Raw genomic sequence first — 22951 nt, forward strand, 5'->3', positions numbered from 1 at the left:
CCAATACTCAAAGTTAACCAAGAATTTTAAAATATTGCACCTGAAAACAAAATGCATGATTTGGTTTTAGCTTCACTCTATAGCCGGACACTTTCAGATCTTGGCGACACCGGTAACAAAAATTTTGTTACAAACAAGTAAAATATCATCCAATGTTTACACCATTTTCCATGCACAAACGACAAAACAGCTGTTGTTTAAAAATAATTGGACTTAGCTGTAGTCGTAAGTTGAAACATATTTTTATTAAACCCCAATTTTAATTTAAAAGCAAGTTTCGTATTTTGAGCAATAACAGGCATTCCAAAACAAACTTTTAACTAAAATTGTGCTATACAGAGTCATCCAAATGAAACGAAAAAATTATCCCAGCACTACGGAGAAATATGAGTATTTTAAGGGGGGAGCCTGGTTTATGAGGTCTAAAAATTGCATCTCTTTGTGATTTTTTTTTTTAAGGAAAAAATTAATTTAGCACTGCAAAGTTTTTTCTATCTTTTAATGAACATTTAAAAAGTATAAAAAATTTTTGTACTGGTTAAAACAAGTTGAAAAAAATGTTTAACATAGAAATTAGTAGAGCGCTGCAACGCTCGAGTTCCCAACTGACGTACAAGATACAGCTCGTAATTATTATCTAAATCAAAAAACTCAAATGGATTTCTAATTATCACGATTGTTTATTCTAGATGAACTAAGAAAATTGAGAGAAATTCCAAAATTTCAAATTTTTGGAGGTTTAAAGAAAAAAATGCTTTTCTATAAAAAAAATTCACTTCAACTTAGTATAAAAATCTTGAAATTTTTTTTTATCTATTTTGTTAGTTCAAATAGAAGAGAATTTAATATTGAAGGGAACAAGCTATGATTCATTTCAAAAGGTTCATTAGTTTTTTTCATTCATGTACGCCAATTCAAAGAATTTATAAAAATGAAAAGTCGAGAAAAGAAGATAAAGTTTGTACTATAGCTGTCCGGTCACAGCGTAACTACCTAACGCTCGACTGCCTTTGGCTTTATATCTACGGAAATATTGAGAATTAGGCTCTGTAACTTTGTGTGAATATTCTGAAATATATTAGAAATCGCTTAAAACGAAAAAAAAATGATTTTTTGACCTTATAAACCAGGCTCCCCCCTTAATAAATTCACCCTGTGCCAGCTACTGCTTATTTACATATTTGGATTGTAGGACCGAAAAGTAAAACTAAGACATTTGTGTATTTTTCTATATGGGAGGGTAAGAGGATAATGCATCTTTATTAAATAATGATTTAACCAAGCTTTATCGGGCATATAAATTTTCGACCTCCAGTTCGAAAAACCTGCTTTTAAAATTCTAAAGTCACGTTATTTATTTTAAATTAAATGTGTCGGACAACTTTATTATTTGGGCATTTACAAAAATTGGCTAAATTACTATACACCCGAATAAAATTTAACATAATTGGACATATTTTTTCGAATTAATATCCCTTTAATGTTTCACAATTAAGAATTTTCAAAATTAAGAATTTTCAAAAAATCGATGTTGTGAAAGTATAGGCTTTTAAGAATATACTGTCAAATTTTTGGAAGGAAACTCCCAGTATTTTCGACTCAACACCCGTTGTAGCAGGTAGAGTCAGATTCGTACGCGGCCACTCTCAAAATTTTAAACTCAATTATCTCAAAACTACTCTTTTCGACCTGGTATTGTCAAAAAGAAAAAATGTTATATATTGTTCACAACATCAATGGCCATCGCCCGTACTAGAATTATATTATCATTTCAATTTATGCATATATTTTTTATTAAAAAACTGGAAAAACCCAATTTTAAATTCAAAACCAATTTTTCGGGAGGGTCAACTTCAGCGCCATTTTTTTAATTATTCAAATAAAAAAAAATCATTTTGTATGCAAAAGAAGTTAAACAAAATTTAAATATCGTTTTTAACTTTTTTTACTGTAAAAAAATGCTAGAAAATACCCTAAATTTTCGAGCTCTAGACCACCGGGACCCCTTAATATGAGTGTAAGTTCATATTTTGTAAATTTGTTATTCTTCATGAAGGGAAGTTTTAATTCATTGCAATATAGATATTTCTGTGATATATTTTAGGAATTTACTATGATACTACTGTGCCCATTCGATTCAAGGTATTTAAGGTCAAGCCAAAAGGAAAGGAATTATGAAAGTCAAAATTAATTTATATCGACTGGAATAGTTGGAAAACTGAAAACCCCATAGATATGCACGAAATGGAGAATTATTCTTCTCAACAATTTAAAAAAATGTGAAATAAGAATTAAAAACTCTTACACTTTAAAAATCGTAACTTGAAACCAATACCTACCGCAGATGCTCACACCGCTTTACAGGTAGCAACGATTGGAGAACTGTAAAGTTTTTTTGGAGTTACTATATGTCAAAGTGATTTGGACAAGATTGGCAACCACAAAGAGATGAGTTCATTAATGAAACCTGAACTCATCAATAAGACCTGGATTCCAACAAAAGTCGATGCAGTGGAATAAAGCAAAATGGAAAAGTCGTCATTGAAGAGTATGGCTTTAATTTCCGTCATAGCAAGAGAATTTTATTAATTGATTGTTTTCCTAAAGGGACAACGAACGACCAGTACTCCGTCAATTTACTGAGTTAGGCAGGTGAGGCAGTTGACAAGTTGGCGCGTGAAGTATTGATTTTACAAGACAATGCGCCAATTCACCTTACATGCTACAGTATTCACAAAAAATTGCCCCCGACCCTACAGTGCGAATCTGATCTCAAAGTTGTTTTTTTCAAAACTGAAAAAAAGAGTTACGGGGACGAAGATTTTCGGACAACAGTGAGATGAAGTCGGCCGAAGAAATCTTTTTGAATATAAATCTAAAGAATATTTTTTTCATGGCTTTACCTTGTGCAAAATGTATGCATTTCACTTGCAGAAGAGTACATTGTAAAATAAAAAATTTAAAACCATAATTTTCATTCATGAAATACTTTAGGTTGTGAACTTATCAACCGCCCCCCGTGCATATAAATAAATACCATTCATACATCTATACAACTTATTGTTGTTTACTTTCACGACGTGTAAGTATTATATACATATATTCGTTTAATATAAATACAATGTGATGCCATTCAAGATACCTATTTAATATTTAAAATTGCATTAATTTTTTTTAATTTATTTTTATTTTTGGTATGCTAAATTTATACACACCTAATATTTTGCATACAATTTTGCTCAATTAAGGTGCATGTGCTTCGCATACCGTTTTTTTTTTATTTTCTTAATTCTTAAAAACGAAAAAGGCAATGTAAATGAACTCGTTAAATGACACTGTGCTAATTGCAAACAAGATAAACATTGATTCCAGTAGATGAACCCACGTCGAAGATTTTACCTCCGAAAGCATTGAATGAACTCGGAATGAAATTGTTTAAGTCTTTTATCTGTGAAAGCGTTTACTCTGAATCGAGAAAAGTGCGTTTTAAAGAAAGTACAGAACATCTTATGAAATTAATGGGTTAAGTCACTATAACGGCAGACAAAAAGAAGTATTCTTTGGAATTTTTCTTAGCAGAACAACGGAATAAGCAAAATTCTGAAAAAACTCATGTATTATGTTTTAAAAAATTATATTTTTTTTTTTTTTCAGTAATATATTATTATTTATTTTTTTTTTATATATTATGAAAAAAAAACGCGGCTGTACAGTTTTTCTTCTACGAAGACTCTTTTTTGACGGTCCAACTGCACTGCAAAAGCTACATAACTTAGTCTAAGACACAAGACCTACATACGGCGCGTTTAAAAAAGTATGTAACATATCGGAAAAATCCATCCAGACAACACCTAATTGTGATTATACAGTTGGTAAAATGTCAGTTCAATCAGTCAAGATCTGTTAGATTTATAAGTTTGACCGAACTAAAAGATATCAACTCATCGTCGTTCTCAACTCGTTGGCTTTTATCCTTCGACTATGTGGATAATTTCAAACAAGGATCTTAGCTTACAGGTCGTGCAAGAGTTGAAGCCAAATTATCATCAGTTCCGTCGTATTTTTGCTGATTGGGCTCATTGAGATTTACAGGGTTTGATTGAAAAATAATCGCCAGATTTTTTCAAATCCAATTTTATTCCTTTGTCTATTAGTTATTGGGAGGTTGAATATGATTATGAATTCGTCTGCTGAATTTGGCCTATCTTGATATCTTTGGATGATGTTACGAAAGATTTCGCTAAACTAAAGAATTCCCCAGAAATAGATTTCGATGATCTTTCGACAGCACTGTTTAAAAATTGTTTGGCGCTATCCTCTCCAGTTGATCTTCATCTCACCATTACTATATCTCCAAGTATTGTAATTTTATTGCTGAGTGGAAATTGGCTTTTATTACACCAATTTTTAAAAGCGGCAACAAGAGTGATGTGAGCAATTATAGGGTTTTTTGCAAGCTTTCAACTAATTTTAAGTTGTTTGAATGAATTTTGCAGTCAAAAGCTGAATTTATGCCACCCAGCACAGTTTCATCCCTAGTAGTTCGACTGTTTCTAGTTAGGATGTTTTCTCAGACTATTGCAAATCAACTTTTTATAAAGTTTCCAGATGAATGTTGTATATACGGATTTCTCTAAGGCATTTTATAGAGCTTCGCATTCAGCCATTATTAAGCAATTAGCATGCCTTGGAGAATCTATCTTAATACCCCCAATTAGAGCGCTGCGTAATTTAGATTTTTTCCATTTTGGCTACATAAGAACTCTGTATGCAGGGAATGCACACGTCATGAGAGCTCTGATCGAATTCAATACTATTTACAAATCTATTGGGATTGACTTTGCTTCTTCTAAACACTCTTTCATTAAACTTCTTATTTATGCCTATAAATAACTCGTTTTAGTATGTTTTGTTATATTTTTATTATGGATTAAGATTATTATTATGTTATTTGTTAAAACATATGTAAGTTTGTAAGACAATTTGTTTTTATTGAATACTTCAATAAATAAATAAAAGAAAAAATATTACAGTACTTATATACACACTGCATTCCAAAAACAAGACAACTTTATATAATATTGTATAATTATACTTATGTTGCCATCTTTTGGCATTTTTTTTTTTTTTTAAATTCAACATACTAGTGAATTCAACATACTAGTTTGTCTTGTTTTTATTGCTTCAGTTTTGTTAGTATATTTTTTACTGCACCAAATACTTCAAAAAGCATAGTTATGGCGATGATTGTTTACCGCGTAAACAAATTTACGACAGGCACAAGCGAGACAAACCAGTGAATTAACCTCCGAAAACATCGTAAAAGTGTGCGATTCCATTAAGAATAATACAAAATCTTCAGAAAAGATCATTAGAATAGAATGAGGGATTCCCCAGGAAATCATGTACCGATATTTGATCGTTCAAGGTTCAGGTATTCTTGAGTGTCATGAATCGAGTGAAGTCATTCAAGCTGCGTACAATATTTCTAAAAATGGCATAGCTAGCTGGCTCGATAACTTGGAAATACGCGACATTTGTGAATGGAAACAGAATATAGTGATTGAAAAAATGTGAAAAAACCTTTTTGCCGCAACGTATTTTAATTTCGAAGTAATGCAATTTAATTAATTTTAATATATACCACGCTTATCATACCTGTTACATTTAAATGATCAAAATATTCGTCGTGGTATTAAACTGTGTTGACATTTTATTTTTAGCGTAACGCACACGGGTTTGTGTGCAAAATTATGTATGTATTTATGACGGTGAAATATTCGAAGAATTCAAGTGCGTTATTGATATGGTTCATTTAAAAAACTCCGTTTTGTTTATACTCGTACACTTGTGCATGGCTGTATGTATCTTGAAAGGTCATTGCCTATAGAGAATGAATATATATGGTCAGTAAAGTAGGCAAATGGTCTACGCAAGTTTTTAGAACTTCAATCATGAAAAGGTAGATTCCAACTCAATTTTATTTATTTATGTATATTCCTTTTTTTTTTGTTTTCAATGTAAAATGTAATCAATGATCAATACAACGGACTCCTCTCTTAAGCGGATACCTTCCATAAGCGGACACTTTTTCAGTACATACCACATATCCTTAAGAATTTTTTTTCATAAGCCAATATCCCCATAACACCTTAACCCCCATTAATTTATTATTCACTTCTTTTACACTTTTCTCATAAGCGGACACCTCCTATAAGCAGACAAATCATTCATTACCTTAGGTGTCCGCTTAAGAGAGAGTACCTAAACCAATATCTAAATAAGTTTAAAAATGGATCACAAATAATGGATCTAGAGAAGCTTGCCAACGTAATAAAAATGCCAGTGTCACAGCCGCCTGCCAGAAATATTAAAATCACTTTTAAAAATGCATGGTTCAATTTCAAATGTTTTAAGGCTAGGTAGCTATCCTTCAAATATCCGAATAATTTCAGGAAATCTAGCATTGCAGATGATAAGCAAAAATATCTACAGGCAAACCAACTTTATAGAAACGCATGTGAAAAAGTAAAGGTATTGGTCAGCATCTCAAGCTCCTCGCACTCACGTATTTCGGCCTCTCGTTTCTTCTGTCGGATAATACGTCTCTCTTCCTTTCTTAGCTCTCTGTAGCGATCCCACATGGCTCGCGTTGCGCCCGATCGCAGCGTGGCTCTATAGGCAGTATCTTTTCTTTCGGCGGCAGCATGACATTCCTCGTCGTACCAACAGTTTTTTCGGGCTCGCCGGAAGCCGATTTCTTCTTCGGCGGCGGTACGTACAGAATGAGAAATGTTGCTCCATTGCTCGTGCATGCCGGTTTGTTGGGGAGTACTCTCTGAGAGCAGGAGTGAGAATCGAATGGCAAATCTTCTGGCTGTCTGTTGTGATTGAAGCTTTTCGATGCCGAACATTCTTTGCGTAAGTAGATGTACCTTTTTTGTTGCACAGAGGCGTGTGCGCAGTTTGACTGCAACGAGGTAATGATCCGAGTCGATGTTGGGTCCTCGGATCGTACGTACATCTAATGCACTAGAAGCGTGTCTTCCATCTATCACAACATGATCGATCTGGTTTCGCGTTTTTCGATCAGGAGACAGCCAGCCATATTGAACAGATCGGATTAATTCAGCCATAAGACGGCGGTGTTGCCTTTGTGTATTCTAGTTGAAGTAGTTAACATTTTATACGAAAGATATCGTTTTTTGTTAAATTTTTTGTAGAAAATCTGGTTGGTTAGGTTCCATTTAAGGCGGTGTTTTGTATATAAATCTTCTTTAATGTGATTCATTGTTAGTAAAGTTGAAATTGGTTGTGCTCAGTAATGGTCAGCGCAGTGATATTCAAATATATTGGCATGTGTACGGTTTTTCAATTCTTCTCCAATTCATTACAAGCGTTTTGACGATCTTCTACAAAATGGATTAATATACAGAAGGATGTAGGAATTCTGTCGTATTCGAACGACAGATGGCTTGAGTGAGAAGCTTTCTTAAGTCAGGAATATGTTTGATAATCTATATATTATATTATATATAATATGTAATAGGACTATGAATAAGTTCGTGCGGTTTTTTTCGAAATTTGAAACTTTATTGACGTAAAATGGTTACAAATTTAATATTCAAAATATTGTCCATCGCTTACTACTACTTTTTCCCATCTTTCTGGCAATTCACGGATTCCCTTTGTGAAAAATTCGGTCGGTTTTGCCGCAATCCACGAACACTGAGACTGACACTAAACCGATTTATTATATTTTCAATGAATTATATATTTGGAGCGTAACTGAAATGTTTCAAACCACATCACACAAGCTCCTGATTTTGCCTTGAGCCTTTGTGGCCACCGTGGGAACTCTTTGCTTTAGGAGCAATTTGCTAACCTAACCTAACTCATCACCTTTGTTCAAATCTTAAAAGGGCTTTTAACCAAAGATGGGATATAAGTTTCCCAACTAAACCAACATTAAGTATTTTTAATAAAAATATCCATAAAACCAATCAAATAATAATTATTTTACTAGAGCACTTACCATTGTTAATATAAATGAAGCCGCTTCTCTTTGATTCACTAAGTAATTTGAACTCCGAGTGACTTAGAGCAAAGTCTTTAAGTCCTTATATTTTCTTACTCAATGTAAAATTGTTTACATTAATATATGTATGTATGTGCGCAGTATTTTTTTTTACAAATTCGTTACGTTCACTTTTTTACACAGTTGGTTGGGGCCTTCGATAAGAAACCTTCAATTTAGAAACTGTTTAACACATTTAACTGAGATGGCACAGTCACTTTGAAGAATTATTTTTATTTTATTTTTGAATTATGACAAACTGCGTATATGAACATATTAGATGTATTCAATTTAGATGACTTTCAATATCACTGACAACAACAACCAAATGGGGAATGGCAACAGGTGATTGCAAAGACATCATAAATACCAACAGGCTGAAAACTAATATCTACTTATGTATCATATGTATGGTCTTATGAGTGTAAATAAGAACGACAGCATCGAATACCGCAAGCCACAGCTTGAGTGACAATTCCACATGTTCATAAAAAAGTGTGGCAGGAAGAGTGTGCTCGATTTAATGATTAATAGTAAACAAAGTGCAGATGCTTAAACTGCTACCCACGGAACCACCCTTTGCCTTCTTTCTACTGTTTCTTAATTCACATCTGGTTACCGCAAAGTAAAGCATTATTTTCATTTGTGGAAATGTGCGCCAATCGACATGCATTCAATTATCTCGTTGCAAGTAAATTGAAATAAGGCAAAGTAAAGCATTATTTTCATTTATCTCATTACAAATGAATTTAAATAGGGCAAAGTAATTAAATAAAACATTTCTAAAATGATATTCTGAATGAATATATATAGAGAGTGTTTTCGTAAATTAATCATCCAATTTTTTTTAAATAACTTTTTTACTAAATAAAAACAAAATTATGCTGAGTGATGGAAATGTTTATTTTGACCTCTACGCACTTTATTGCTTATACGTTTGTATACTGCAGCAGTGTAGGTCATAAGTGTCAAATATTATTGACGTACGACGCTATTTGCAAAAACTATAAATCTTCCGATATAATTATTAACTTTGCGCCTCCTTGCATAAACCTCAGTTCATAAGAAAGTGCATTTAGCCTACTTTGCCAAATATTCTCTTTTTGGTCACCAGCAAAATTTTCGAATTTATGCATTCTTTAGGTGTGGTTTGTGTGGCGGAGGCATCATTGGCATTGATAACTCCTGAATTTTCGGTTCTAGCAATATGTGCAACATTATAATCTTATTCTTCTTGATTAGCGCAATAACCGCTCAAGCGATTTTGATCGAGTTTAACTAACCGGCGTCAGTTGGACACAACAAGTGAAGTCAAGCCCTTCCTCTTCCCCACCAGCTTGTACCACACTGAATGCTTTTAGGGCCGGAGCGTGTGTATCCATTCGGATGACATAACCGAGCCAACGAGGCCGCTGGATCTTTATTCGCTGTACTATGTCTGTGTCAAAGATCAAACAGCTCAGTGCTCCATCGCCCGCTATACTCACCGCCACCAACGTGCAAGTGCCCAAAAATCTTAGGTTAGGTTAGGTTTGGCAGCCGCATCGCACATAGAGATAGCGATGCCACTTAGCCAACGAAATGGGTCCGTTTTGAACCACAGGGGCTGGGCTACATTTCTCCTTCCATATTGAACCATCCTAAGCTTTTGACAACGCATAAAAGGTTGTTGATACCTAATGTGTATAGATTACCTACATATATTCATTAAGAAGTAGGATCTTAAATATCGATTCATGCTTCTGGCTGAAGCCGGGCATGTGCAAAAAAGGTGTTCAATTGTTTCCAACTGTCCTGCAACTAATCTCCTTGCGTGATTTCCCATGAGACAATGTCCTGTGAGGGCCCATACTAAGGTCCTAATTTGAAGTCTAGTCAATTTCATAATATTTTTGGATTGGCGACAATGTAAGACACCCTTTGATGTTATTTGAAATGCATCCAGGGCCCGTAAATCTGCTTAGCTGTCTGATAGATTGCAGATATCTGTTGATGATATTCTGTTTATCTCTAACCAGCTTAAGACTTAATTTTTTTTCCCCCCCCTTTTATTTTATACATCTGTCCATTGACATTAAGTACGTTGTTTAACAATTTGGCCAGGAAGATTTCATGAATAGCGTTTATTTCCGCTTGATAAAAAGCTCTTCGCAATATAACCCTGATCCTACATCAGTGTCCATTTTAGATCCGTCCGTGTAGATCTTAACGGCTGTGTTGGGTGGTGGATCTTCTTCAAGCCATTCCAGTTTAGAAGAGATTTTCATTGAGAAATTCCTTTCGAAGCAGGTCCAAAAATCTTCCGCTGAATCTTTCTCTTAAACATTCAAAGGAAAGTCATATCGAAAATTGTCATTGTCCAACTTCTACGCCATATGATAGAACGGACATGATGAGAGCCTTATAAAGTGTTATGCTCTAGAGCACTTAAAACAAATAAATACTTTGTTGAAATTCACCTTTGTGATTGTATATCAAGACCTAAGCTGGTACATCGTATATCAAGTGTCACTAAAGAACGTAAACTATGTTGGATAACCTTGGCGTACAGAAAAATATTTGTAATATGCAATCGAGGCAGGAATAAATAATGTAAGAAAGTCAGTGAATAAAACCATGTGAAACACAAAAAAAAATTAATAAAACCAAAATTGCCCACTTCATGGAATTTTTATATATTCACTGAAAAAAGATACTTTGAATATGGGCTCAAAATGAATTCAGTATCTTTGAATAATGTTAATGAAGCATTTAACAATGGAATCGGTACATACGATCATACTTGTATTCCTGTTTGGTAAGCTAGAATACTTAGTTGTTGCCTTAAAATATTATTTGTCTACCAGAAATTGTATTTGCGTGAGCAAACTCTTAATGTAGAAGACTAAGTAGGTGTCTTCTTTATTTTTATTTGAGGAGCTGATATCGTTAAGACCACGCAGACGCCATAGTCTAATTGTGCCAAAATACACATTACTATTACAATTTTAATGTAATTTAGGTTTAAGTTAATTATTGTTGAAATTTTATCTGTATAAGTAAATATATAAAAAAAAAAATTTTTTTAAATATATCTACCTCTAACAAAAATACCTGTTACATATAAAACACATACGCACTATGGTATATGTTTGTGAAATTGTGCACAGGTACATACATTGTGTAAAATAAGTACCCGGAATTTATAATTTAAACTCTCCCGGGAATACCTGACACTTCAAATTTGGTTTTTTCGTGTTGGTACACATGTCCTTGAATGCACAAGCTTTATTAGAACGGGATCTATTACTTAGTGTGTTTTATTCTGCAGTCAAAGTGAGTTGATCTTTTGTTTACTTGGCGAATTTTACTATGGATTTTTGCAAAAAGAGCATCGGAAGGAGGTCTCTGAAGGCAAGGTTTCCCGAGCTAATACGGACCCTACGTTCATGAAACGCATAATAACTGGTGATGAGACATGGGTCTACGAGTACGATATGCAAACCAGTCAGCAATCGTCTGAATGGCGCTTCGAGAACGAGCCGTATCCAAAAAAACCACGCCAAAGCCGGTCAAAAGTGAAGGTTATGCTCACGGTTTTCTTTGATTACCAAGGCGTGGTGCACTCTGAGTTCCTTCCAGAGGGCCCAACGGTTAATAAGGAATATTATTTATCCGTTTTAAGGCGTTTACGTGAAGCCATTCGCCGTAAGCGGCCCGAATTGTGGAAGGACAATTCGTGGATTCTGCACGACGACAACGCACCATCGCACCGAGCCTTGATTGTACGCGAATACAAGACCAAAAACTTAATAAATACTATCGAACAGCCACCGTATTCGCCAGATCTCGGACCCTGTGACTTTTTTCTCTTCCCAAAACTAAAATTGCCACTTCGGGGAAGGCGTTTTGAGTCGATTGAAGACATTAAACAAAATTCGCTAAAGGAGCTGAAGGCCATCCCGGCGCCGGCCTACCAGCGGGCCATGGATGACTGGGTTGTTCGTTGGAATATTTGTATCGGCTCAAAAGGAGCCTATTTTGAAGGCGATCCAACAAATAATGATGAATAATTTGAAAAAATGTGTTTTTATTTTAAATTCCGGGTACTTATTTTACACAATGTTCTTTGAAATGACTGAGATATTTTGCCAACATATTTGTGACTTACAAACATAATAATATTCAAACACGTACGAATAAGTATCCAAATTCGACTTAAACGCTATTTGGATTTGGATTAAACGGCAGCACAAGACACCAAATAAGGCGAATGATCATTTACAGTGGCTAATTAAAACACTACATCGCCCAAATAACACCGACCTAGTCACACCTTTTTTTAACCTTTTTTTAAGTGTTGCAAATAACCGTGACAACCAACAAAATTACAAAAAAGTAAGCGCTCAGGTGGGCAGTGTGACAAAGCTAACTGTTTACGTCGAAACAAAAGCGAAATTGTTTAGTCGAAGAATGTGAGGCAAAGCGCCAGTTGCCATCTTTGGATGCCTGTGAGCTTTACAGCGAGGGATACGCTTGTATTTATATACATACGAGTATGTATGAGTGTATAACTTTTTATATGCACACTATCAGGCCATGCTTACTATAGGTATTAAGAGCAAATTACATTTAATTTTATTAACGTCCACTCGTTCCGAATCGTAGCGTCAGCACTTCATTTGAATTAAAACATGGTTTCATCTCAAATGTTTAAGATAATTGACAAACCATCGAAAGCAAGTCCCCATTAATCCTATAAATACATAGCTACATATGTAGGAATGTGTGTGTCAGTGCATTTACGTATGTATAAACGTGTAAGGCGATGTAATCTCGATTGTTCTCTGGGTGTTCCGTGCTATCAAGTTTTACTCTTGTCGGTAGTTACAAGTTCGCTGATGGTTAAATGTTTCGTGGTCATAACTGTCTCTAATTTGCCATAATTGAGACAAATATTTCACCATTCACCATTCCCTTTCCATGCCTAAGTATTTAAAAATACTGGCTAAGCTTCGAAATGGAAATCAGATTCGATTTTTGGACGTCACTTTGATGTAACCAATCAAAGATTTTCAATTCAAAGGATTCAATGATATATTCACAGTTGGACGATTAGGTTGCCAAAACTCACGAAAAAGTGTTAATCCTTTTTTTTTTTGTTTTTTGCCTTTCTATTGTTTGTTTTTGCAGCACAATAATTATTCAGGCTCTGAGGTTATTATTGCACCTAAGAACAAAAACGTGTAACGCACAACTGGTCCAACAACATTGTTTTTGTGAAAGGCCGGTTGTGACTATCTTCACGATTCAACTACTAACCAAATGACTTACACGTGTCAGAAAGAACTAATCTTTCATCATGAGTGCATATGGTTGTGGATGGTGATGATTACGTGATTCCAAGTGGTTCCGGTGGAAACCACAAATGCTTTAGCGAGTCACTGAATCATTTTTGGCTTCTGTTGGTCTTTCAGTCACAGGTCGTCTTCCGCTTTCCACATCGAGATACAATTTTCCGCTTCAAAATTATTTAACCAACGATCCATTGACTTTCAATTGCATTTATTCGTACCCATATATAATCCCTATTTTCAATGGAAAGAAGCATAGTACGCGCAGATCACTAGAAACGTATAGTGCTTCTTAATAATAATAAAGTAAACATAATGTTAGAATCACGCATCCTAAATAATATATTATTAACTACCACTCCACAAAGGCCTAACCCACAGAAACCAAACTATACTTAAGCTTTGCCCAGGGAGCCCATATTAGACGATTTCGCGCCCAAAAACTTGCGCACTTAAAACAACATTTCGTTTACTTTTATTTGCACTGTTTCGAAATTAATTTTGTGAAAATCTAATTTAGTTTTAACTACAGAAACTCAGTATGAAATTAAATTGGTTAGCCCACAGCAAAAGAAAACGAGCCGATTGGAAATATTTTCATAACGTTTTATGCAGCAACCATTTCCCATAGAAAAACACATTGTCCTTCAAGTTGAATAGGTCAATATAAAAAAATATAATGATATGAATGTATGAGAAAGCGATGAACAGTTTGCTCTCTAACGATTATTAATAGTGAAGTTGCCAGTCTCCCATCGGACTGCAATCGAGTGGAAAAAAATCCATTCAGTGTCTGTCTTACAAATAAGCGGCTGTTTGGTCAGCATCTGACTCAGAATGAGCGGATGTACTTAAAAGAAGGAAAACTCTACAGCGTCAATAGGTAAACACGCACGAAAATCATACGATAGTGATTTATAAATTTTTTGTAAAGAAATGTCGCCTAAACTGTCTTTGCATATCCATAGCAACAACCAATAACTGTATTTAAAAATTAAAACGAAGTTCAGTTTTTATTTTACATTACAAAAATAAACGTGAAACAATAAACATACGTTTTTTGAACTTAAATAATTGACTAGAAGATAATGCTACTAATATATTTATTAGTGCAATTAATTGTAAATACATTTGTAATGAAGCTTCAATACCGGCGAAGCGATAGGAATGATCTGCAACCAAAATTATTACAATTGTTTTTCTACATAGTGTGCTGATGACCAAATAAATTTATTAATTCTACCTTGAGAAAAAATCATCAGCATCAACGTAATGGTCATACAACGTACAAACTTATAATACATAAAAAAAGTTGTATACGATTATGCATGTCATAAATTACCGTAAAGTAGAGCGAAACTGGCTGGCCATCAAAACCAAAGTGTGCCACTGCAATGAATGCAACGAAGCCAACACTGTCAGCCAGCCAATTTGTACGACTATTGGCAAGAAGCAAAAACATTGATGTGCAGGTGGCAACTGTAGGTCCGAGACTGATGTAGTACACGGCCGGCAGATGACAGTGGGCAAGTGTTAAGTGAGTCGAGAGGGTATCAGCTGGAAAACTGTGAATCGCTTTAAGTAATTAAAATACCTGAAACGCTTCATTTCGATTTTTATCAAGCGGCTGCATATACCACATAAATTTGTTTTTTGTACGAGTTGTTGCCGTAATTGTTTTTTATTTTTTATTTGCTTGTTTGTTATATTTTGGTAAATATTTTCAATAAATGTGCAGCGATTTAAAATTGCATTTAAGCGAATACATTTGTATAGGGTTTTTAACCATTTTACTATTAATGAGAAGCCCAAATAGAGAATAAATGAGATTAAACATAAATAAGAAAAAAAACGCATTCTTTCAAATAAAAAGCTTTAATCGTTTTCAAGGTACTGACAGCATTAAATATTTTATAAGCTGATTTCAGTCAATACACATTTTTCAAACCCCTGAATTCTCTAGACATTCACTTTTATTTTACAATTTACCATTTCTTTGTTAAAGTCATTCCAATTCATTTTTTTTTGTAAGTAAACTAAAATTGAAATAAATCACTCTTTCAGGTATATCATTCACGTGGAGCGGTCATCTTTGTTTCGCCCTAAAGTCTGTAATCTTTGTGAGACCTTAAAGTCCTGAATTATCCGCATAACATCGATCTTGCAAGGATCTTTAATAAAAATATATAATTCGCGCGAACACCCTTTTTGGGTGTTTGGCCGAGCTCCTCCTCCTATTTATAGCGTGCGTCTTGAAGTTGTTCCGCAAATGGAGGGACCTACAGTTTCAAGCCGACTCCGAACGGCATATATTTTTATGACTGGAACCTACGTTCTCTCTGTAGATTCCGAATAGTAGTCACGCACCAACCCATTCGGCTACGGCGGCCGCCGTTAGAAGTTATTAGAATGAATTTTAATACACTTTCTATGTGTTTCCTTTAGGCAGTGTATGTTTTTGCTTTAGGTGATAACACCAAACACTGTCGGTGATAACGCCAAAGGTCGGTCTAAATTGATGAGAAACATAGTTCTAAGTTCACTCCTTCTAGGCCAGACCTGTCTGGTTACCTCACTGGTGAACTCCGCGGTCCAACTTTCGTTAACCTGATTGATGTAGACCGACTTGATTCAGAGCTTGCTTCAAGTTAAAGGAATGTTCACCCAATGGGTAGAGTTGACTGCTTTAAGATCAGTTTATCTCATTGCCACCTCGTCCGCGATGCAATTTCCAGGAATGTATGTGTGTAAAGCGACGTACGAGTGTTCGTGATGTACAACTTGGTCAGCTCATTTAAAATAGCCCTATATTAAAATAGCCCTATATTCAACAGGTATTATGGGGGGTATTGGACGATTGCACTGTAGGGATTTAATGACAGACTGACAATCAGAATACATATATGTATAGTGATCGGATGTGCTACAGCGGACGAGAACGGGATCCACAACGCAACCTCTTTTGTAGCTATTAATAATTTCGGGGGATTAAGAAAAGAAAGAAAAAAATGCTATTGATAGGGAACTGAATAAACTCCCAGTAAACTTTTCTAATTAATAAAATTTACAAGTCTTCACTCTTCCTTTCATCGCATAAATTTATCAATGTAAGTGTACTTCGTATTGTATATTTAGTGTCATATATTTTCATTTAACACAAAAAAATTAATAATGTTCTCTCTCAAATGAATTATTATTAAACGAAATCCACTGCATATTTTATTAATAAAGACTTTTAGTGTGCGTGTCTATTAGTCCGCGATTTTTCACCCACAACCTTCAAATTACAACAAAATCAATCTACAAGAAATTCAAGTGCAACAAGAAAATTGAATTTTCGATTAATTCCACTTCTCACTAGCAAAGTTAATTGCATGCTGTCGTTGTAAGAATTTTATATAATTTATGTAGTATTTGACCACTTTTATTTATATGTGTATACGAACTACACACAACTATACATAAGTATGTTTTGTCTACAAAACTTTAGCTTAATTGTGGTAGATGATATGACGGCACGGCGCTTCTTGCTGATCATTCGGTGGTAAATGGCTAAAAAATCAAATATTACGCAAAATAAATTTTAGAATAAAAATGCGTATTTTGTGTATATTTTATTTAGAATATTTAAAATGTAGTTATAATATTTATTGAGAGCCCACTTTTTCTAAACTTGAATGCATATTTATATTTAGTGTTTCAGTTTTTTACACGTTTTCATTTTTGTCTTAATAAATATTGAAGTTTTTATTGTTATTATTTAACAGCAAATTTAATTCGCATTAGTCGATTTATTTTTTCATATTTCTTCACTGGATATTTTTTTTTTACATATTCTCCAAATTTCATGGTCATTATAATATATGTACGCAATTTCTTTTCACACTTTCGCTATTGATTTCACTAATTATTTTATTTAAATTTGCTTCTTTAAAACCGTATAATCAGCTTACAAAATATCCACAACCTTAAACGATGAGTTACTTCACAACAACGAAAGAGTTTGACAACACACTTTGGCGACGCAAGCTACACTGAGTGTTTGTTGACGAACGTATCAACTCCAAGTCTTTTTCGGCCTGAGCTGCTTCACAGTTCGTTTGTTATTTCATACAAACATGTGCACCTACTTACCCGTAACATTAAACGTGTGTACGTGTACGCCGGAAACAACTTTGGCATCTCGGCTCTTATCCCAATCGCCTTTACTTCGGTTCGTGTTAGTGTTACTCGTATGCTATAGCTTCTTTTTGTACATTTCTCAGGCACCTTTTGTTGTTTTACTATACAAATACTTAAACTGAACCTATTATGCATTGGAGAGTGTAAATATTTATAAAGAGAATGTGAAAGAGTAAGCATCATCACATTTACAAAGTTTTTACATTGGTGGTAAACTTCTCTTAAATACTTATCTGCAACTGAGGCGTACTGCCACAATACTCGTAAAACTTTAGTTATTAAACAATATACATATCTTTGTAAGTATTTAATTATTACTCGTGTATTACTGTTATCTTTTATATCATGTGCACTGCTCTAAATTTAAAATGCATTGTTCATTTCACTGATAGTGAATTTTTGAAGAAAGCTGTGTTGAGGATATAATCATATATTGAGGATATAATCAGATATAGCTTTGGTACTTATTCGTTCTTTATTATATTCGTACAGAATAGTACTTTATTTGAGAACTCTGAGCAATCAAGAACATAGAAATGTTCTGTATTTCAGAATGTGCTCTACATTTCATAGAGTTTCGGATGAAAAAAATATGATACACAAAATTATTGCAAGACAAAACAAAAAAGGTTTATGTAAGGGGGTAGATATTCTATTTCTTTGACAACACTGAAATTACATTGGAATTGGCTGTCAGCGTTGAAGCTGCACTCTCTTCGTCGAGAGAACGCTGTTAAAACATGATTTTTTATAACATCTTCTTTTATTACCACTGCAGCGAAGAATATATGAATGAAAATTGTTGGTGAATTTTTTGATAAGACAAAACAAGCAAAACGTTGGTTTTATTATCTATCAAAAATTCTTCCGCGAGTGATAGCAACGATAGAAATACCAAACATTACCAATTACATTTGAAAATATATTTATATGTATGTATATATGCTTATGTATATATTCCGGTTAGAGTGTCTTATGTCAGTATTATTACAAAGTCAGGGGTGAACGATTATTGGTGAAAATTAATTACTTTTATTAATGAGTTTCATCAATCAATGACATTATGAGCCACCACATGTAATGCTTAATATTCAAAATGCGCCTGCATAAATAAAATTATCTCATTCAATTATTCGAGTTATATAAAAATATCAATATTCAGTGGGTATATATGCATTGTTTCAGAGTATTAATTACCTAAGAACGTAAAACACTTTAGTTCTTAAAACAGTTGTCGACATTATTATAAAGCATTTTATTTCTTTTTAATTCACATGTCATTTTGACACCAATACTTATTTCGCCCAAAATGGTCCCGTATCGTGGTCGGTATTGAGTTGCTACAACATTGTAAAAAGCATTCTGGCTTATTAAAATTTGGTGAATTAAAATATTTATTGAAGAATTTTGTATTTGTTTCTCCATGGTCAATGCTCCACTGATATGGGCTAATTGTTACGCATAGAATGCCTATACAAATGTCAATGGATAAATATACAAATATTTTCGATATAAACGAAGGGCGCTTTCACACTCTTATTACATGCTTTCTTTTTCTACTAAGAAGTTATTTGTTTTTAACAGCGTCATGCGTGTAAAATTCTAATAAAAATGCAATCACCACCGCCCTTAATATAACTTTCGATTGGGCACCTGGATTTACATGCATTTGAAGGGGGATGTGTGACAAATGCGCAACATTTATAATTCATTTTTAAGTATCGCAGGTATATATTTTTAATTTCTTACCTTTTTCATGGGTTTTGGTATGCATTGAGCTACCTACAGAAGCAAAATTAATCGCTGAAAATTATTTGGTTTGTGAAAAAAAGAAATTTTTTGTTTTGTTCTTTACTTGACTCATTTCGAAGAAGACTAAAGAAAAAAAGTTGACTACAATGAAGTGAAATGATATTTATTTAACATATGGATTCGGTGAAAGGCAAGCAAAACATTTAAGAGTATAAGGGATTTTTTAGAGCTGTTGACACTTGGAGTATTTTGAAAAGTTAGCCCGTTTTTAGAAAATATATCCGTTTAAACCTAGGACTTTCGTGTGTTTTTCTATTTCAATGGATGTATAATATTTAAAAATTTATCAGATTCATTACAGGAATTCAATCAAAATCATAACGTTCAACTGTGGCGTGGGTGCCGTTACCCGAGTGAAACTTTGACATATAATGTCAATGAAAATCGGGGGTAAAACACCAAAACTGCCAAATCTCCTCGGTAAAAGTGCTGTAACTCTCTTGCTTTGATTGACTTGAAACTTTGACATTCAACCGTTCAATAAAGTTGCTATAACACGCTCAATTTTGCTTTGATTGATCCGGGGTAAAACACCCAAACTGTCAAATTTCCTCCGAAAAAGTGCTGTAACTCCCTCAGTTTTGCTTTGATTGGCCTGAAACTTTCACATATCACCGCTCAGTGAAATTGCTGTAACTCGCTCAGCTGTACTCTGATTGATTTGCAAGAATTATGAAAATTGGGGGTAAAACACCAAAACTGCCAAATCTCCTTAGAAAAAGTGCTGTAACTCCCTCAACTTTGCTTTGATTCGGCTGAAACTTTGGCATATAACCTTTCAATAAAAGTTCTATAAGTCGCTCAGTTTTGCTTTGATTGGCTTGCGATTTTGACACGTAGTCGTAGAAGCGCCAGCCTTTCTAAATATGGAAAAATCATGAAAAACGGGGATGAAACACCGATACTATCAAATTTCCTCCGAAAAAGTGCTGTAACTCGCTCAATTTTGCTCTGATTAACATGAAACTTTGGCATATAACCTTTTAGTAAAATTACTATAACTCGTTCAGTTTTCCTTTGATTGGCTTGCAATTTCGACGCGTAGTTGCAGAAGCGTCAGCCTTTCTAAACATGCAAAAATAATGAAAATCGGGGGAAAAACACCAAAACTGTCAAATCTTTTACGAAAAAGTGCTGGAACTCCCTCAATTTTGCTCTGATTCGGCTGAAACTTTGACATATAACCTTTCAGAAAAATTTCCGGTACTGTTTGTTTGATGGCAAGAAGTCCTTCGATTTGTCCTTGTTCACCACGCTTTAATGCTTTATACAGTTTGGAGAAGGCAAAACTAGCAGCGCGGTTGTTAAGGTCGATGATGTATATCATCGTCATACGCCAGCAATTGTACGCTCTTATAAAAAATTGTGACTGAGCGATTACGCATGCTGGCTTATTAAAATGTGGTAAAGTAAAATAAGAATATTATACACCTTTTGCATTTCCTAAATAAGTTATTGTGTTTTCACTCATGTAATGATGATCTATAGTAGATTTTGATGCGGAGACCATTTCGACTACGGCGCCATACTTTCCCAATTTCGTGGACTGAGATTAGTCATATGAACTTGAACAATCTTGGCTTTCAATGAGGTATTGTATGACACGGGTTAGGTTACGTTTTGCCAGATGGATATTTCTATGGGGCACTCTTAAATATTTAAATAAGTAATGAAACTTTTCGTTGTGGCACTAGGGGGAAGTAACAACGAATATGTACAAACAGTGACTAATTGGGATTATAAATGCCTAACGAAATGTTGTTGCGATCTTAGACCGATATAAAAGTGATGGCTCACCCTGCCTTGGCAAGGAGAGATAGGCTCAAATGTGTTCTACAGCCAGTTCATAAGCCCTGAATCCCAGTTTCAATAAAATACCTTTGTCAGTTTTTCTCAAGTTATACATTGCACAGGCAGACGAGAGGACGGACAGACAAGCATTGTGAAGTAGCCGCCTCTCAATGGTATATATTTTTCTGCATCCCCTTAAGGAGTCCCGGTGGTCTAGAGCTCGAAAATTTAGAGTATTTTCAGGAATATTTTTCTACAAAAAAAAAATGAAAAACGATATTTAATTTTTTTAGGCTTAAAAAAAAAAAAATTTATTTTAATATTTTTAAAAATGTCATTGAAGTTGACCCTCCCGAAAATATGGACTTGGACAGTATTGTTCATTTTGGCATTTCTATTTATCTGAAACATAAAAACCAAAAAAAAAGTATTAACCAGTATGACTGTGGCTATGTCCCGCTACTAGAATAAAAACAAATTAACAAAATGGCGCGGTTTTGAATTTGACACTCTGATAGTTTTTTTAGTGGTTTAATAAAAAAATGCGAAATGGTTGAAATAATAATACGATTATAGTACGGGCCATAGCCATTGATGTTGTGAATAAGATATTAATATTTTAGACGATTCAGTTGAATATTGTTTTTTTTTTTCTTTTTAAACACCAGGCCGAAAAAAATCGTTACGAGATAAGTGAGTTAAAATTTGAGGAACAGCAGCGCTCAAACCGTTAATGGCCCGTAGAAACTATAATATTGGAAATTTCCGCATGAAAATTTCACAGTATATTCCAAGATACTATACTTTCGAAATATCGAAAAAGCAAAAAATCGATTTTTTTTAATTTCTGGCCCACCGGGTCCCCTTAAGTAGTTTTGATGAACTAGCGCTGAGAACAAAGGTAAACTAAGGCCTAAAATTTAAGTTTTTCGGGTATTTTATTTGAACGTAAAATACAGTATACTTTAAGGTGAGGCAAGCAAAAGGTCATACGTTGTAAAACGAAACCAAACAAAATAGACAAATTTGTTTACACATATTTTATGAAAAAGACTATACGCTTTAGTGAGTTTTTAATTAATTTTTAAGAATACCTACTTTAAATTTGATTTGAGGCGGATATTTGCTGGAGGCAAAGACTAACTGCTTTCAATAAAGCCTTCTGCCTTGAGAATATGTATGTCTTAATATTATTTTTTTCCATTTCTTTAAGTTGTAAATCTTCTTTAAGTTATAAATTGACTTGCCTACATTTTAATGTGCTTATAATACAATACTAATTTCATGTCTTTGTTTGTGTACATATCGAATTATGTGTCTGAGATAATTGAACAATCAGTATTTGTACAACCGTTTTCACACTATGAACGCAATCAAGTGTGACAAATCGGTTAAGTCATATTGTCAACCCCAGGGACGCTGTGATACACTCGTACGTATAGGCACTATGCAAAAAAGCAAACGAAAATTACAAACTTATGTTCATAATATACTCATAATTGAATAAGTATGCCTAGAAACAATATGTCAAATAATATTTTTTTCGCATTGTCGGCCACTTCATCCACCTACATCAATGTATGTATGTACATCAATAATTGATTTTTTAAAAAAGATATTGAATTTAGAAATTCAGGGTGGAAGGCGTTACAGAGAGTTGTGACATCATAGAAATAAATAGTGCTTCCACCCAGTGTGCAGACTTATTTATTTTTTTATGAGATATATTGTAATTTGCAATCAAAGTGGTATATTT

At 34.0% G+C, this 22951-nt stretch overlaps 1 protein-coding gene across 11 annotated transcripts in view; it reads right to left on the reverse strand.

The window, feature by feature from the left end:
• LOC128859936 (uncharacterized) overlaps positions 1–17477 on the reverse strand; it is a 63795-nt gene extending 46318 nt beyond the window's left edge. Inside the window, exons 1-2 of one of the 11 annotated variants that reach the window (XM_054097098.1) lie at positions 17378–17477; positions 8036–8246 (exon numbers count right to left, since the gene is read on the reverse strand). In XM_054097098.1, coding sequence (XP_053953073.1) covers positions 8036–8038 — 3 coding nt within the window. In that variant the 5' untranslated portion in view covers positions 8039–8246; positions 17378–17477. Of the gene's footprint in view, positions 1–8035; positions 8337–17072; positions 17334–17363 lie in introns of those variants that run through there. The other 10 variants (XM_054097101.1, XM_054097102.1, XM_054097100.1 and 7 more) reach the window with 10 other exon arrangements.
• Between the last annotated feature and the right edge of the window lie 5474 nt (positions 17478–22951).

Source organism: Anastrepha ludens, chromosome 4, assembly GCF_028408465.1.
Source record: "Anastrepha ludens isolate Willacy chromosome 4, idAnaLude1.1, whole genome shotgun sequence".
Lineage (NCBI taxonomy): Eukaryota > Metazoa > Arthropoda > Insecta > Diptera > Tephritidae > Anastrepha > Anastrepha ludens.